We start from the raw sequence: 18,018 nt of genomic DNA, 5'->3' as shown, positions 1-18,018 counted from the left end.
CCCTGTCCTAAGGACAGCGGATCAGAGCAGCTCATACCTGCAGACATCACTAACATTACAAACAGGAAAAAAAAAACTCTATCCATTAGGGCTCCCTGGACTGGCCCGTTTATTTTAGAGCCAATATCCACAAGGTTTAGTGCAGTGATTTTCAATCATGGCAGACACAACCAAAAATGTCAGCTTAAAAACTCTGGTGACTAACAAACTACAGAGGTGCACTCCCTAGTCTGATGAGAACTGGTTCTCCATGAGACTGAAATGTTTGTAATTACAAATGAAAGAGTAACAGAAAGATGAATGACATACCATCCAGTTTCAATTATTGAACTATTCAATTTGACTTGAGAATTGAGAATCAATGAAAGCCTGTTCGCACTCTGGCTTCCCAAGACCAGGATTCAGTAGGGCCTAGTTTAAAGAAAAGTACACAGCGTACCGAGTAAACCTATAGTGTTGCACAGGGACCACAACCACCAGGTGGACCAGAATACAGTGAGGTTAAACAAGAAGTGTACTGCCCAAAATGGATATGCCGTGGTCAAAATCTCCAGCAACGGGCCAAGAGATAGTTCTGGAGAACAGCAGAACACCTACTCTTCTTCTGCTGGGTCTGGTAGGAGTAGCTCTTGCTCTTTTCTGGAGAGTAGCTCCTGCTGCTAAGGCTGGACCCGGAGCGGCTATGAGAGGAGGGAGGGATGTCTCTCTTGATCGGGGACCGGTCTCGCTGAGGAGGGAAGGACTCTTTCCTCCTGAAGTGGTCCCGGTCGTCCCTGGGGAAGAATCGAAAAGGCCACATACTCCATCAGCAGACAGGGTATAGTAGAACTTCATTGAGAATGGCTTGTAAAAAAAACCCCTCTGATTCACTCAAGTTTTTTCATGCTATGAGATGCATCTTTTCAAGGAGGCACTGAGCCTGAGTTTTAGAGCTTTAAAAACCGAGAAACAGAGAGGAGAAGAAAAATTTATTCTCATTCATCATACTAAATACACATTCACACATTTTTTTGATCGATTTTTGAAACTGGTCAGAATTGTCAGAACATTTGATCATGGTTATGATTTGTCCAGTGCTCCTTACAGAAGGTGCAGCTGACGACATGAAAGTCTTAGTGACTCAAGGGCGTGTCCAGACATTGGATCAAAAGGATTCCAAAAACCCTCGGTCAGACAGAGGCGCAGCAGATTGCTGGATAATGGACAACTGAGCTAAACTACAGTCCACTCTGACCACCCCACTTCACACCTGCCGTGGCGTGCCAACCCTTTCCCATAATGCACCAGACAGATGGCCGTACCCTCGATCCAAGTTCAGAATGGCCTGCATTAGCGTGTCATCAGCACCATCAGGGACTACTGCCGACAAGCTTCTCGGAGTGGGATACAACCCCTGATTTCTAACGTTGGGTTGGGGGCCCGTTCTGCTGTTGGTTCTGAGAGGCAAAAAAATCAAACATCAAATATCACATCGTCTTAACCCAAGGTCATGAGTTCTTAAAGTGCATTTTTCCAAAAAAGGGCGATGTGTTATCCTCCTCTGTGAACTTTGAGGTAATCTGAGGTGAAAAGCGCTGTTTAGCTTCAATTGAGTCCTGTGGAAGAGGATCGTTAACAGAAGGGTACAAAATGTCACTCAAAGAAATGACTCAAGAATTTTGGGGGGGGGAAATGTATTTCGTTTGATGGATATTTGATATTGATTTTTTATTTGAAAAAGAAAAAACCAACAAGGAAAGAAAAAAGAAAGAAAAGAAAGAGGTTAGAAATGCTGAAGTAGCACCTGCTTATAACTCCGTAACAGCACCTTTATGGTATTATTATTATGGGGCATGGTGGTGTCCACGTTCACTTTGGAAAACATGTAAAACCTTAGTGGTTAATCTTACCAAAAGCAGAATGGACCGCTATGTACTGAGAGCGGTTTATCCACCTGGATACCTTGTCATCCCCCCCAATCCAGCCATACCAAGTAAAGCCTTAAGGTCTGTCTATCGGAACTGTTTCAAATATTGCCAGGCATAATTATAGGCCTTAAGACTGCAGAGCAAGGCTCATCTTTCACCATGTGAATCATTAACAATAATTTCCCTTGTGCTCTCAGTCTTAAATCTTTCCCAAGAGAATTTTTAATACTTTCAAATGTTATAATCAGAGCTATGATTTTTTTTCTCCAAGTGGCCATCTAAAAATAAGCAAATGAAAAAGACAGCTCAGACACAAAAGTCTGGTCTGAATGAAAAATATCCTACAAAACTCTGCATTAGCTCAGCACAGCACTGAGACAACTACAATGTACAGGCCAATACTACGAGCTTCATGCATGTCATTTAATGGAGAAGTTAATATAAAGCCGTTCAAGTATTCCACAATTCTTTTTAGTTGGGAAGCCATCCAGTGTTCCTCCTGAGATTCCAACATGCTGAACAAGCAGTGTGGATGAAGACTGTGAATCTGTTAAGTGCAGGCAATTCCAGCATGAAAATTTAGACTGAAGGTTGCTTTTTTTTTTTTCCTTTACCCTTTGCACTCTTATTTGAGTCCAATTGAACTCTCGTAAGGACTCTCCCTGTTATTTGAAGGGAAGAATCTGTGCCAGCCAGGACAGTTAACCCAGCCTCTGCAGTGGACCTTCAGGTATCAGTCATTCTGAACTTACAGGAAGAGAAAGAAAATCATTAACTACGCAAGTTATGCCACTGGTGGTCTCCGCTCACAGCTGCGTTAAGGAGGAGGGCAAACGGCAAGCCCTCCTTTATGGTTACTTAACTGCTTATTTTCCTAACTCTTCCCTGGCCTTTTATGTCAGCAGCGGAGTCTGCCGGGGCGCTGGACGCTGACACTGGGGCTGCCTGGGAATGGCCTTAATGCCCCGCTGACCGCTGGGGGTGCAGGAGGGGCCCTGAGGGCAGAGCAGCTGCGGGGCGGCGCTCCTCCTGCCACGGCCGATGGGTTGCAGATGTGGAGCCTCCCTTCTCTGGCCCTGCCGCCGCCATTACGGGACCTAGGCCTGTTTGTTAGCCTCACACCTCCCGCCATCCTGTGTACTGCTGAGCACCAGGGTTATAGCTCTGCTAACATGTACAGGGTGCAGTCAAAACCAAAGGGGGGGGGGGGGATATGCAGGATTTTCCACAGCAATGAAATTTAACAAAACAAGGAAAACCAGATCAAAGGAAAAATGAGAGAAAATATAAAGTGATAGCAAGAAAACATACTGGAATGTCTGTTTTGCTGAAAGACAAGCCGAGGTAGAAAAAATAAGGATATGAGGTAGAGCCTACTTAAATGTGATGTCTCACACAAATTATAGCAAATCATCTGGGCCTGTGTTGTATCCCCGCAAAAAGTGCTCTCTTGCTTCACCCTTAACTGACGTCCCAACACAGCCTGAACACAACATCAAATGTTTGCATACACTGGCACCAAGTCACCAGTCTTAAGGCAAGATATTTTGCAGAGCCACTAAATTAGCCTTAAACAAATGCATTGTGTCCCCAATTTAAAACGATGTCCGCCATTCAGCACCAGTAACTTGTTTTCCTTCTTTTACGCATATCTGTATATACTGCAGTAAAATCATTACTTTACTTACTGGTTTCAATAGTTTTAACTCTTGATCCCGCCAATTTTCCATTGTGACCATCAACTGCTATACGACGTGCCGTAGTTCCTCACAGAGGTATAAATGAATTACAGGCACCTGGTTTTCCTGACCTTTATGTGAACTCGGGCCACGTCCTTAACAAAGGGCAGACTTTAAGTGTAGCCTCGCAAACATTTATGACCCTGGGTCTGTTTGAAGTATCCAAGACCCTGTCTGCCATTTGCTTCAGGATTAAACTGTCACAGGTCTTTCCACCAGTACAAGATTTCCCCCAATTCAGGTTTACTTCCCTTTCCTAAACCTATAAAATGATTTCATGGTAAAAAAAAGGGTACTACGGAAACATGGGACATGGAGGATCACCTTACAGGAATGGGAATACAGAACGTGTAGGCTGTAACCTGATTATACATGTGAACGTGCTGAGGTTTTGCACTTTCAAACACTTATTCTTCCACAAAAATACTTCCTTAATATCCATTATAAAGGACTTCACTTGATATTTATAATAAGAAGTGAGCAAAGTACCTCCCATACTAGCTTATTCAGTGTGGTTTCATTAGTGGGTTACAATATCAAATAAATGCTGATCTTCAGAACACAATACACTACACACTGTGTTAAGAAACCTCAACAAAGATGACCTCATTTACCTGAAAATAATGAAAGATTCAAGTCAGGGTAAGATTTTTAAACAGGCCTACACAATGGCTCAATCTCAAAGATGAGTTTGAAAAATACTAAAAATTACAATTAATTGCAAAAAGGTGGCAGAGAGATTTAATGAGTGCTCTACAGTGATTAAAGATGTCTGCTTACATTAGAGCAGCAAGCACACCTTTCCAAAGGATATTAATGTTTATGGTCCCAAATAAAAGCCGTATTAATACTAAAAACCACCAGGATAACCTGCTCGAACTTAAGGTAAGAGTGCTTGCTTGCTTTATATTTTTACGAGCCTGTTTCATGCATCTCCCCATATAAAGATATTAAAATCCAAATTTATCTGACGATCCACTCCAACCCAGTAAAATTCATATTACACACTGGAAAGGCTGCCAGACACATCCAATTTGGCCCCTATGGCCAGATGCAGCTAGGTCCCTGTGCTGTAGCCAGGCAGCGTAAGTGATGCTTAATTACCTGCTGGGACTCTATCCGGAGGCCCTCCTGATAAGAGCCCACGCTGAACCGATTCAGAGTCTCAATATCCTGACCTTGATTCTCTGATTAAATGAGCGGGCTGCTGTAAAGACGACTGCCGGTTCTGAATCCTCTGGTCCCAACGGCAAGCCGCTATCCTGCAGAGATTTTCATCCCCATCTTTTCATCTCTCTCTTTTTCACTTTATAAAGGACCTTATGACAGGAGCTTCACTGCTCAATCTCAAATCCCATTCTAATGAATTATGAACAGTGTAAAAGCCACTATGAGAATTTCCTTATTCCAAACAGTGACTGGGTAGAGATGAAGGCAGGAGTGTGTAAACAGCAGGCCTTGGACAGGTAGACATACAGGTATGTCCTGGAGGTACGAAAACACACAATGGACCCTGAGCATGTTACATGCAGCACCAGAGGAGCAAAGTCACCAGTCAGAACACCAGACAGGAGCGCCAATCTCTGGGCTCCAAGGACACTGGGTCAAGGTAAAGAAATTCCATTACTCACTGGGGCGACATAGTTTTATTTTAACACACGAATAGGCTTTCAACAGCATTTTGTATTTCACACAGGAGTAATGATCTAATTATAAAATAAGGTAAATTGCCCTTTAAATCATTTAAAGTTATTTAGCCCTTACATTTCATCTCTGTTCTGTCTTTCATCATGTTCCTAAAGAATAATTAAACACACCCTGCCTGCAAAAATAAATTACACATAGCTAAATAATTACAGTTTCAGGACCCTTTACGAAATGACGTTAGAGACCATTAAAGCCAGGGAGGGTTATGGAGCTGACTTTGATACTTCAAGGAGAAAAGACTACAGCCGGGCTGCACTTCTGGCAATCAACCAGGCCCTCATTTAGCTCATTATCTGAAATTCATCGCATGAGGTCAAGAGCCACACAAAAGAGCAGACTGCGCAGTGCTCTCCACCAGCACGCTCCTGCTGTGCGCCCCGCCGCGCGCCCCGCCGCGGCCCTGTGAACCCCGCGTGCCGATTCCAGCACAGCTGAGCTCCTGGCTGCCCGCTCCAGGCGCAGGCAGTTCGTCTGGTGTCTGGACTCCGCCCCGCCCCACGCGGTCGCCCCCCCCGCTGCCTCTCTGGCCTGACAGACCCTCCCAAAGACTTCCTGCCCTACTGGGGAGAGGCCGTGGCCCTCCTGACCACACTAATAGCTGAAAACCAGGCCCGCATGGGCCTCCCTGGCAGTATCTGCCCCAGTCGAGGACAGCAGTCTTCAATAGAAAATTCTCAAAGATATACTGGGGACTTGTATTTAGTTAAAATACAATAAGCTGAAACAAACTGAGCAACACAAAAAAAAAAAAAAAACAAGTGACGTTGGGAGAAAATCGACGTCTAACTAAAATGACAATATGTTAAGGAGGCAATTAGCTTCAAAAGTGTTGTCAAGGGAGATGAAAGTAAACCTTTATTTTCAAGCGAGTGAAAATAACTGCTCTTATATTTGCACAACAATTCAACAACAATTTCATTTTAGCTGACCTTAAACAAAGTCGAGCGGCAGACAGCAGCAGGGCTGGCGCCCTAGCTGTGAAACGGTGCCATGTTCCCGTTTTCTGTGGCACACTGAGACAGTGGCCGGCCCAGGCCTTTCCTTTCCTCACACATTAGAGCGTGCGTGGGTCTGTCTCCACAGCCCTGGCCTGCGCTGAATTACAGCTCCCCAGCTGCTCTTCCTGTCGGGCCGAGCTCTTTGGCTCCGCGTGGACAGAGGTGCTCTTTGTCTGTGTGCTTAGACTGGTGCGGCCCTGCTCGGGAAGGCACTGTGCCAACGAACCGCTGCCATACAGACGGAGACAGGGCTGGTGGCTGTGTGGTGCTGTATGGCACGGTTAATGGACAGCACAGCCTGACCTTCAGTTCAGCAGGACGCTTCAAAAGGGATGGCTGCGATGATGGAAAATATCAGGCTGGAAATCCATTCTACCACTCGACCAATTATTGTCCACACCTTGGAGACTTTTTTTTTTTTTTGATGCAGACCATAAATGGACGGTTTTTCCAATAGGATGTGTTGTCTTTGAAGTGATGAATTTCTATCTCACTGTTCCCCCTTCTGTAAACAGCAGCTTGGACAAAGATGAGCTTTCACCCACTCATGAACAATGTTGTGAGCAGCCAAGTTCAATGTTCTTTCCATTATGCCTTTCAATCTGTGTCATTCTAATAAAGAGCAATGACCAGTCACTGCCATGAATTTTACTCTAGATTATTAGCTTCCAAATGTCTGTCAAACAGAAATCAACTAATACTTTTTTATGGTCAACAGTGCAGTCACACAGCTTCATGGTGCAGAAAGCCATCTTTTAATCTTGAAATGTTTTCATCTTTAAGTCAAGAAATGCACTTGAATTTCAAAGATACTCCAGCCAGAAGCAATGCACTTTAAACATGATCAACTGCTCTGAGCGCTGCGTCCAGGAGCACATTTATAAGAACGACACTGAAAGAGACAACTGTATCCATCTTAAATGAGCTTTATGCACTCTGTAAAGGAATATTTTACACCCAGAGACCCATAAAATTGAATAAATGCTCCAGCCTCCAGAGGAGAGACAGAGCCCCATTCTTTCAGGCTGAAAAAGAGCAGCAATGCCCCCTGCTGCCCAGTATAAGTATTACAGAACCAAATTTCCAGTTATAAGCATAGCACCAATATGTTTGACATCTCTTCTAATAATAGTAGCTTCACTGATATAACATGACTGCCTCTGAAAATTACAAATAAAAGTTTAGGCTTGTGGAATAGGTATTTAGTGAACAATCCGCAAATTCAAACCACAGCTACCTACCATTTCCATCAACTGGTTCTCACAGGAAAAGCATTTGATGAATTCATTGGATTCTTTTGGTATTTCACTGCTGAAAAGGTTATGGTATGCCATTACCATGAATCATAAACAAAACCAACCATTCATGTGGGACAGCCTTTTTTGAGGCTTCAGACTCGCCATTAGGAACATCAGTGCACAAACACTGAAACATGCTTACATAAACAAACCTCCAGCAATTTGTTGGTAAAAGCATACAGTAGGTTTCAGACACATTATTAAACACTACTCTTTGTTTCACATACAAACTATGGCATTTTCTAGCTAGCTGTGAAAGAGATTGTTTTGTGCATAAAAGGTTCAGCTTCTACACCAGCCCCTCAGTCCTCAGCCTCCACACAAAGCATTCAGTTTAAAAGCATCAGCTTATTTTTCTGACAGTTTAACGTAATTAAATAAATATGCCAAACGCCAACTTTCCAAACTTGTCTCTTGAAAGCAGCTAGAGTGGGCCGATGCCTGGCCTCCACGAAAACTATCTTCTGCTGACAGCCGACACATTGTTTTCATTGGGCTCCCGCCCTCTGGGCCTTTAAAAGAGGCTGTTGTCCAGCTCTCCCTGAGATGTGCCAAGTTCTGAAGCCAAACACACAGGACCTATGCACATTGCCACAACCTGCTTTGAAAGAGACCCATCTGGAAGTGCAGCTCGGGTTTCTCTTGCAGGAAGTCTTAAGGAGGAATATCTAAAACATATTATGTGTGTATTTATCATTTGTTTAAGGATTTGGAGTTAACAGTTTGTAAGATGTTGGTTCTATATGCTTTAAACGTTTTTCACATATTGCAGTAAATAAGCTACCATTTTATATATTGGGTCATAATTTCTAAGCTTATCTTACTTAGGATGCAAAAAACTATATTAAGGTGCATATACCCACGAATGTAGAGTGATACTTGGTCTATGCTGATTATACAGCAGGGTTTTTGAATTCAGGAGCTTTCAGCAGAGACCAGGTGATTCACAGCCACAGATGTGTCATCATAAATTGATGGTACACAACAGAAAAAGTATTCTATTTATATAGACTGAACAGGACTGAAGAACCCTCACAAGATGGACCGAGATACACCCCCGAGACCCATGTTTCACACTGTTCTCACACACTCCACCACTGCAAGGCCCAAGCAGGCTTACCTGAACTCCATCTGCCGACCTCCGTGAGGGTCTTCTCTGGGTCCCCTGTAATAATGGTAGCCGTCATCCTGTAACATAAGCAAACTGTTACAAGCTGCACAAAAGATGCTGTTACAGGACCAAAACTCAGACACACCCCAAATATCAGTACTTCCACATATTTCGAGATAATCACTTTGGCAATACTTCAAGAAGTGACGTCAGCTGTAATGTTTGTTTTACTTTCTTCACCTTTTCATTACTTATTACAATGCATTACTAACACCGACCACATCTTATGTGACTGCTTTGTCATTTGTTACTACCCATTAAACATTACAACCATTCATTACAACATTACAGCATTCATTCATGGTTATCAACAAATAATTACACTGAAAGAATGAGAAAAGTAATAGGAACACCTGGATGAAAATAATGAAAATAATCTCTAAAAACAGGAATAACGGCAGTGTAGAAAACACAAAATGACATCTTAAATAAGAGCCAAGAGTTTTTAAAATCTGCGCCACTGTCCTCCAAATCCACTTCGACCTCAAGCTGAAAAGCACCTGTGTCCCCTCTCCCTGCCCTCACAATGATATGTCCAAAAACATGTTTTCTGAATCATCTGAACATGCGACCCCATGATCTGTGTTGCCTGATCAAATGATAAGTCATTCGTTTCTAAGCAAAGATGAAAAAGCATTTGGCACCACATATATCCTCCTCCCTGCTTCTATTCCCTCAGTTACTTAGTCTTCTTTACAGGCACTTCATACAGTTTATGCTGATGTTATAAGTCATGTCAAATACACCGTGCAGTCATATTGTAAATTGCAAAACACTAATCCAGCCCAAGTTCTGGGAAAAACATGCTTTAATTTTATTGCAGGGCATTACAATATTATCATACTGTCACCAAATCTGGTGAGATGGTAAACTCAAATTCATTCATTCATTTTCCACTAAAAAAGTATCACACTTTTAAAGTGGGGATTGAAATCATATAGCTCACTTGACAAAGCAAATAAATTGCATCCTCAATCATATAGACAGGGCAAACTTTTCAGCGCTTCAAAAGTTGTAGTACTTTAGAAACTATAAGAGAGAGTTAAACCAAAACCCTTCATCCAAGACATACACCTTTTTGTGTAAGTTATAAAGAATAAACCACACTGAAAACAGGTCAAATAGGATGCTGTTGAATCAGCCATCTTCCACATATGACCACCAGGTGGCATCAAAACCGAATTAATTATCTTGTAGCTAATAGTCTACGCGAGGCTGACTTCAGGCAGACAGCCATTACACCAACAAGAGTATACATGTTTGTTAGTGGTTACCTGACTCCTTTGGATTGGGAAAGGGCAGTGTCAGGGTTGGCTGGCACTGATAAACAATTTCATGGAAAAGATTTCAGATTTCAGCCACACAAAAGCCTTTGTGACACCTTTGTGTGGTGTTGTGAAAACACTGAACATACACAACAGCTTAGTTTGCAGTGTTTCAAGTAAGACTTCTAAAAGTACTGACTGATGACATCATAGTACAATGTCTTTGGCACTGATCCTTAAAAGCAAGTATGAAGAGGCATTTCCTTGTTCATGTATTTTACTTGTGTCTAATTTCCCAATGTAGTTACAGAGAATCCGTATATTAACTCCATCTGTTGGTGGACCACATGCACTGCATAGAAATAACTTCACAATACCTCTAATGTCTAAAAGCAGAAACCACAGTTAGCCAGTAAAGATGATAACGCTATTGCTACTTTTGTTCTTAATGTCAATTATGTCATTAATATCAGCTAGGTTTTCCAGCATATCCAGTACCATAATGTTAATATCACCTATCTCAGTTTACAAAAAGAATCAAGAGACAGGAGAGAGAACAATTAGGGCAGAGACCTTCAGGTCTATGACGAAAAGTCAAAAGTCACATAGATCGAGTGTAACAGAGAGGAAGCAATAAGGAGGCTAAGAAAAGGCTAAAATTTGCTTTTAAATTCAGGTTTCTGAGATTTTTTCATGGCTAGCTTCCCAAATAATGTTGCTAAGGTAGTAGTCAGTTTGCTCATAAAAAAAAAAAAACAAAAACTAGATAACACTACTCTACTGTAACTGTAGACACTTTCTGTGTTGACCCTCTTACTACATATATTTATGAAATAGGTTGGATGAGAAAGTCTTTAAAACAGTACCTTAACCTGATGTTTAGTATCAATATTTTTAGCATTGAGATTTTTGTCTTCTATCAAGCAGGTAACAGAAAAGGCATGTGCCACCTCTCTTCACATGGTTAAATATATTATAGATCAAGTATACTGGGATTGTTTTGAGGCCTTTAGCTGTCTGATCTCATTGTGAAGCGTTAGGTCGATGACTGTGGGGTTGGGGACTTTGTCAGTCGCTATTGCCCCATTTGATGTCGGTTCTGTAATGTCCTCCTCCTTGAAATGCCAACTACAAACCCCCTACTTTTTCCTTGCATCCTTATCAGAGGGAAGTGTGAGGAAATTAAGGGCAGTATTATATCTTGCAGATGCCTGACACAGCTCAATACACAGCTATGCTCAGCATTGACACCATTGCATCTTTGATATTTTTTTTGAGGTGAGGATATGATTAAAATACAGATAAACATATAAACATATAATAAAGAAAAGCATAAGAATGTAAGCACATTGGCTAATTATAAACTGTGTGTCAAACTTTCCTGTCAGCTGTGACTAAGGTAAACTTTGGAGATCGGAAGACGCATCTGGCTAATATTCTAGTGGAAATACATAGGCGCAATCGAGTGCCTAAGGTCAATTCAAGGACAGGCACTGAGACCAAATTCAGCTGAAAAGTGAGACTGTTGCTTTTAAGGGTGAAATCATCCATGAAATGCTAGTCAGATTTAACATTCCTGCGTCTTGCAGTAATTGTCAAAAGGCTTTTATTGTGTCTGCCCATGAGACATGACAACTCTGAATGAGCGTGAATCCGCCAAAAAGCACAAACAATGATGCCTCACAAACCCAGTTACGCTCCACTGAGGCACACAAAAGTGAAGAGTGATTTGAAAAGTTTCCCTCACCCAGATGGTCTTCAATTCATACTCATGTTAATACTCATACACAATGTTCCAACACAATTCCTTCCCTACTAAGTTCAATACATGTATCCCATCCCAACAATATTCAAACTTTTATATCCCTTTCCTGTAGTATCCACTTCATGGCACCTATTATTTCATTATCACTGACAGATAAATAAGAATTCTGTTTACAGAGGAGATCTAATCCAAAAAATAAAAGTTTGCCCAGAAAATAAGGTAGAATTGAGAACTGAGTTTGTTTCCTCCCTTTCTTCAGATTAGCCCTTGCATCGACTACTTTTATGTTATATGTTGTGATAACAGCAACCAAAAAGTTAACTTTAGAGCCTGTAATCAGGTACAATTCTTAGTGAGACATGGTTATTATTATGCTGTAATCCATACTACTACAGAGAGTTTTCAACCAGTGCTCAAAATGTAAACACTAAATGCAGGAACTTCAACGCAGCCTTTGATCATAAGCTCTTTAGAGTGAAATCATTCATAAAAAAAAAAAAAAAAAAAAAAAAAAAAAAAAAAACTTTGAGGTGTGTTGTTTTTTTGTTTAAGTTTTCATGTTCACATTTTAACCCATTCATCACTGTCAGTGTGCAGCTGAACAGGTTTTGCTGGCATGTTTACACATGCTCCAGGGTACCTGCGAGCGCTCTCAGCTTACTCACCCGTCGTGAAGGCGGGCCGCTTCGCCGCATATTCCCAAAGTGCATGTTATCAGTATGGTAGCTCCTGTGATCCTCCCCGTGGTAACTTCGCGGGCCTCCATTTGGGTAATAGCGTGGGCCGTCGTATTCAAAGTCGCGAGGATACTCCTCGTCTGGCCTTCCAAAATCACCCCGCCTGTCAGCTACATTTACCATTCTTGTATATGGCACCTGCAATTCAAACATTGAACACCCTTTGTGTAGAACTGCAACACAGAATCTCTCTCCCTCTCTTTCTATACCTCTGCATATGTACAGAGAGCAACAGAAAGAGAGAGAGACAGTACACAGTGAAAAACTGATAATGCAAATATTAAACTGTTTATCAGGAAATGCATATGGTGTGCATGAGTGAGTGAGTTAATTCAGTGTATCATCTTTGAACTAGTTGAACAATGAACAATGAACAATGAACATATATGAACAATATATGCTATTAATAATTGAAACTTACCCTGAGGGACAAGACAGAGTACCACAACTCTGAGAAATTGTTCACTGTCTCATCATTCTACCCCCCCCCCCCATTTAGTTAGCTTTACCCCTTTAAAGCAATAATTCTGCAATCTCCAGAGTGAAACAAAATAAAAGCACAAGGGAGATGATACATATCACAGGAGCAAATTTAAATAAACATCTACATCTGCAGCGTTTACATTCCTTATACACTTGAAACAGGTTTTGTAGGTTTGACACTCACCGCTCTGTCCCCATGAAAATGTTCATCGTACGCTTCACGGATACTCCTGTCTCTCCTGTAAGCCACTACAAACACCACAAAAGAATATGAAAAGGAGGAATAGGCACACAGTGCACAGCATATTCTCTGGGTGTGGCTGCAATTTTAAATCAACCTCCTGAGCAAACCGCATGCCTGATAGCATCCTGCTCCTAACGCATGACATTCAGTGGTGGTCTACTGCAGCAGACTGTCGATCTGTTTAGTTCAAGGCCAATTACAGATATCAGGCTGCTGCCTTTCTGTGATTGCAGCAAAGCAGAGACACCGTACTACGTAATTATGTTCTGATTAGGCATCAGGAGACATCCACCTGGGATGAAATTGGGGGTTTTATCTGGCCCACAATGCAGGTTTGATGCTAATGATGCCTTTGGGGTGCTGAGCAAATTGGTGTTTAATTCCCTGTGGGACCTTGGAGGTGTGTGTGTGTGTGTGTTCCACAAATGAATTCAACCACACAGCTCAAAAAAATAGTGTGGTGGAATGCTCAACTGTGTGAACACACACAACCTCATAATTATAAGAGTCTTGGGCTCATGGTTAACTCAACACCTGTAAGCACAGCATCCCTGGGCAGGAAAGTACTTACACTACACTAGCACCTACACTAACAGCCGACCCATTCTCCTTTCTATGATTTTGATTCTGTTATATGCTAAATACTTACCTCTTATAAATATTTCATTTAAAACTTGGTTAACGCTTGTAGGTTTACATTTCCATTTGAAATAAATAACCAATGATTCCAACCATTTAAATGATTTCTATCAGTAAGATCCATTACATTTGCTCTGACGTGCTTTAGCTGAGCGATTATTTCCATGCTGGGCAGACCGGTTACAACAAAACGTCGGACGCTGTGATCAATCAGTAAAGAGCACTGCCCTAAGCCAAAGAAAAACGAGTGGAAGTACTGGACATGTTCAGCAAAACTCCAAGGTAGTGAAATTAATACTTACTTGTGGAGTTATGTCCACGCGTTACTCTTCTGTCAGGTGGTGCTATCTAGATATATTAAACCTGTAAATAGAAAGTGACTTGTAAGTAGAAAATGTGAAACGCGATACGATAATAGAGCTCACGTTCGACATGTGGACATTGAAATTGATGGTTATTCTATTCCGTGACACACTGCTAGGGAACGCATGAAACAGTCCATTTCCATAAAACCTTTTTTATCATACGTGTCGCACAACTAGTTAATTGCCAATGTAGCTATCGGTCAGCTAATAAAAACACATTCAACCATCTGGGCCTATAACAACAAATGCATGAAAATAGCCCAGATAGCGAGCTAACAAGCTATTGGCTAATATTCTACGTCCAAAACAAACATACCAGAGTCGCTAATTGTCATATACCCTCCGCTTTCCAGTCAGTGGCATTAATATTGTTTAAGTATAGCTGTTTAGTTGAGAAAACAAGCTTCTAATGCAGGTAAACACTTCATTTAAGAGGCTATAACTGTGTCGCTAACTACCCAACGTGAAAGTTTACCCCCCACCATACCCACGACTATTACATTCGTCATTTCCGAAATACTCCGGATTCATTGGCGGATAATAACGTCAATCATTTCGCAATTGCGTCATATCTCAGCGACGAAAATGTTCGTCAAGAAAAACGGGTTAATGATAGAGTAAAAGGTGTTATGGAAGTGTACGCGATTTCGGAATCATCCTGTTAGTGGACAGTAAGAATTTACTTATTTTTTTTAGATCGCCAACGAGATAGATGGACGTGCATGCAAACGACCAGCTATGTATATTAGTACAGTAGCATCTTTCACTGTTTCCTGTTCATGTTTCCAGCAACACGGAGACTTTTGGAATTTTAAAAGTGGCACATGACTAAATCATTTATCATGATTAGTTGCAACCAATGGCATATTTAATGGAAACTCACTTCCAGCATCATTAGCTAGACTTGCTGGCTAATATGAAATGTGTATGGCGACCTGCGTGTTTGCTAGCTATGTACTGCACCAAGTCAGCTGGCTATCTGAACACCTTTCTCTGGGTGTAAATCTGTCTAAATTGTAATCTGCGCAATGAAACCTTTTGCTCGTCGTGTTTTTCATTTACAGAGCAGCGCTGACAGGCGAGCCAAGATGAGCGGTGGGTTGGCACCAAGTAAAAGTACAGTCTACGTATCCAATTTACCCTTCTCTTTGACCAATAGTGATCTACATAAGGTAACTATTACTTACTGTATCAGGCATGTAGAACGAACTGTTTTATCAAGTTAACAGTAAACAGACTGGACAACTGTACCCAAGAGTACACATCATCCTTTGGTTATAGCTTGATAGGTGGTTGTCACCATGGTTTTGCTTGGCCCTTGTCGATTAGACATGGTAGATACTTCTACCTTAGTCTAAATGTAGTCTATACTACATTTCTAGATACTATAAATGTTAATAAATGTCTTCTTTTACTAGACACCTCACCTGTCTTTGTTCATCACTTTGCATGTTCTTACTTTTCTTTCAGTTATTTTCCAAGTATGGGAAAGTAGTGAAGTAAGTGGCTATTTTCTTTTTGCATTAACATTAATATTGTGACATTGCAACATGCCCTTCCCCTTACAGCTACACAGATCTCACCCCCCGACCCCCCACATATATTCAAAACAGGTGTGTGATGTTGACCTCTTGTTGTGGCTTTAGGAATTTGTTGCAGACATGCAGTATGCATTGTTCTTTCTTTTGAGGGTGACAATTGTGAAGGACAAGGAGACACGGAAAAGCAAAGGCGTGGCGTTTGTACTCTTCTTGGATAAGGAATCCGCACACAATTGTGCTAGATCACTGAACCACAAACAAGTAAGTGATTTCTTTCTTATACCCTTCTTTCTTTCTTTCTTTCTTATATTATTTCTGTACTTTAATCTGTCCAGTCATAATTGACATTTGTTATGCATCCTGTTTTTTCACTGTGCAGTTGTTTGGAAGAACTGTGAAGGCCAGCATCGCTATTGACAACGGAAGGGCAGCTGAGTTTATCAGGAGGCGTAACTACACGGACAAGACTAAGTGTTATGAATGTGGTGTATGTTATCATTTTTCTTATCATGAAATACTGCTGTGTCCTTAATACAATCGAAAGGATCTGGTGGAAATGATTACTTGTTTAATTTTGCACCAGTTTGTATGTGTATTTACATAATCCTCTTTGATGATATACAGGACTGTGGTCACTTGAGTTATGCATGCCCTAAAAATATGCTGGGAGACAGAGAACCCCCAAAGAAGAAGGAAAAGAAAAAGAAGAAAAAAGTAGCAGAACCTGAAGTCATGTGAGTCCATTTTTTATTTCTATTTCATTTCAAGTGTTTTTTGTTTGTTTTGTAATGCCCTGTGTAGTTAAATGACATTGATATTTTTAAAATTTTGTATACATTTTGTTTCATGGGCAATACTGGATTTTTTGGAAGGTGCCTTTTTCATTGCCTGTTTTATTTTCAGTCCCAGATATCACCAACAGGTGCTGCATGTGTTTGTTCATATTGATTTATTATGTTTCTGTATATTTCATATCATTTTTAGGGAAGAGGAGGAAAGTGAAGATGAAGGCGAAGACCCTGCTCTTGACAGTCTTAGTCAAGCAATTGCTTTCCAGGTTAGAAGACAGATGATACTGTTCATAAAATGTTTCTCAGTGCTTTGCTTTATTTTGTAAAATTTGATTGTAAATGAATGCATGCTACATTAGAAATGGGTATTTGCTCCCACTGTCCTGAGATGAAGAGATACTGTATTGGTTCTGTCATTCACAGCAAGCACGAATTGAGGAAGAGGAGCGCAGACGCAAGCAGGTGGCAGAGGAAGCAAGTCAAGCTTCAACATCAGAAGACTCGAGGAAGCCACGGATTAAAAAGAGTGCTTATTTCAGTGATGAGGAAGAGTTAAGTGACTGAGATGTGTGGGGGATAAGTTTTGCAATACACCTAGAACTGGTTTTAAAGTCTGGTAACATGCATGTATGTTTCCTCTGATAAAAGGCATCTAGACATATTCAATTAATTTATAGAAGGACCCTAAAAAAGGGTCCATTTAAATTTAAATCCAGAGGGTCATCGAGTCACTTCAGCTTATGGATGAATGTGTTACTTCACTAAAGTGAATATTTTCGAAGAAGTCCATTTTAACATGCAGTCTATATAAAGTCTCATATTCATTGTTATGGTGGGCACACTGGTGTGTCTGACCCCCCTCCCCCTTTCCCATTTATTTTATATTTACTTCTTCATTTCTTTTGTTTTTCCATATGTACTTTGTAAATAGTCTCTCAAAATGTGATTGTCATATTACAGATTCTGGGTACTTTGAGATGGATTCTGTTAATAAACTTACAATAAAGTATTTAAATGATACTTCTTTCCCATGTCATTATATGGACATAGTTTTAAGTGAACACTGTGAATCTGTTTATTGTTTATTAGGGCCTTTTCTATGTCACTCAAAGATTTTATCAAATGATATTGCCTATATTCCCGCGTATGCTTGTGAGAGTGCTGGCTGATGCACCACACAATAAACAACAAAATGTGTTTGTTTTTTTTTTTCCCCAAAATTCAAACCAAACAGCAGAGCCAGCCTGTGCAAAGCCACAACCACAGCAGATTCTGAAAAAGTGACTCTAGCTCTCTAGCGCTACACCTGTATTGAACGGGTTTGCCTAATGTCTACATGACATACATTCACAGACAAAGAGTTATTCT

General features: G+C 41.0%; 2 protein-coding genes across 5 annotated transcripts in view; one reads left to right on the top strand and one right to left on the bottom strand.

The window, feature by feature from the left end:
• Window positions 1-14,795, bottom strand: part of pphln1 (periphilin 1) — a 38,993-nt gene extending 24,198 nt beyond the window's left edge. For 2 of the 3 annotated variants that reach the window (XM_036517839.1, XM_036517840.1), the window contains exons 1-7: window positions 14,635-14,795; window positions 14,256-14,316; window positions 13,255-13,319; window positions 12,516-12,725; window positions 8,770-8,837; window positions 1,302-1,436; window positions 598-773 (exon numbers count right to left, since the gene is read on the bottom strand). In XM_036517839.1, coding sequence (XP_036373732.1) covers window positions 598-773; window positions 1,302-1,436; window positions 8,770-8,837; window positions 12,516-12,725; window positions 13,255-13,319; window position 14,256 — 655 coding nt within the window. In that variant the 5' untranslated portion in view covers window positions 14,257-14,316; window positions 14,635-14,795. The remainder of the gene's footprint in view (window positions 1-597; window positions 774-1,301; window positions 1,437-8,769; window positions 8,838-12,515; window positions 12,726-13,254; window positions 13,320-14,255; window positions 14,317-14,634) is intronic. The other variant, XM_036517841.1, reaches the window with a different exon arrangement.
• A 109-nt stretch (window positions 14,796-14,904) lies between these two features.
• On the top strand, window positions 14,905-17,511 carry zcrb1 (zinc finger CCHC-type and RNA binding motif 1). Of its 2 annotated transcripts, none has more exons than XM_036517843.1 (8): window positions 14,905-14,978; window positions 15,383-15,490; window positions 15,789-15,817; window positions 16,009-16,120; window positions 16,239-16,346; window positions 16,484-16,593; window positions 16,844-16,916; window positions 17,074-17,511. In XM_036517843.1, the coding sequence occupies exons 2-8, from the start codon at window positions 15,407-15,409 to the stop codon at window positions 17,212-17,214; spliced, it is 657 nt and encodes a 218-aa protein (XP_036373736.1). In that variant the 5' UTR covers window positions 14,905-14,978; window positions 15,383-15,406; the 3' UTR covers window positions 17,215-17,511. The 2 variants fall into 2 exon arrangements, with proteins under 2 accessions (XP_036373736.1, XP_036373735.1); XM_036517842.1 differs by having other exon boundaries at window positions 14,913-14,989.
• Window positions 17,512-18,018: the final 507 nt, after the last annotated feature.

The sequence above is a fragment of the Megalops cyprinoides genome, chromosome 23 (assembly GCF_013368585.1).
Source record: "Megalops cyprinoides isolate fMegCyp1 chromosome 23, fMegCyp1.pri, whole genome shotgun sequence".
Lineage (NCBI taxonomy): Eukaryota > Metazoa > Chordata > Actinopteri > Elopiformes > Megalopidae > Megalops > Megalops cyprinoides.
Note: the sequence above shows the minus strand (reverse complement) of the source record. Positions and strands in the feature narration are given on the sequence as shown.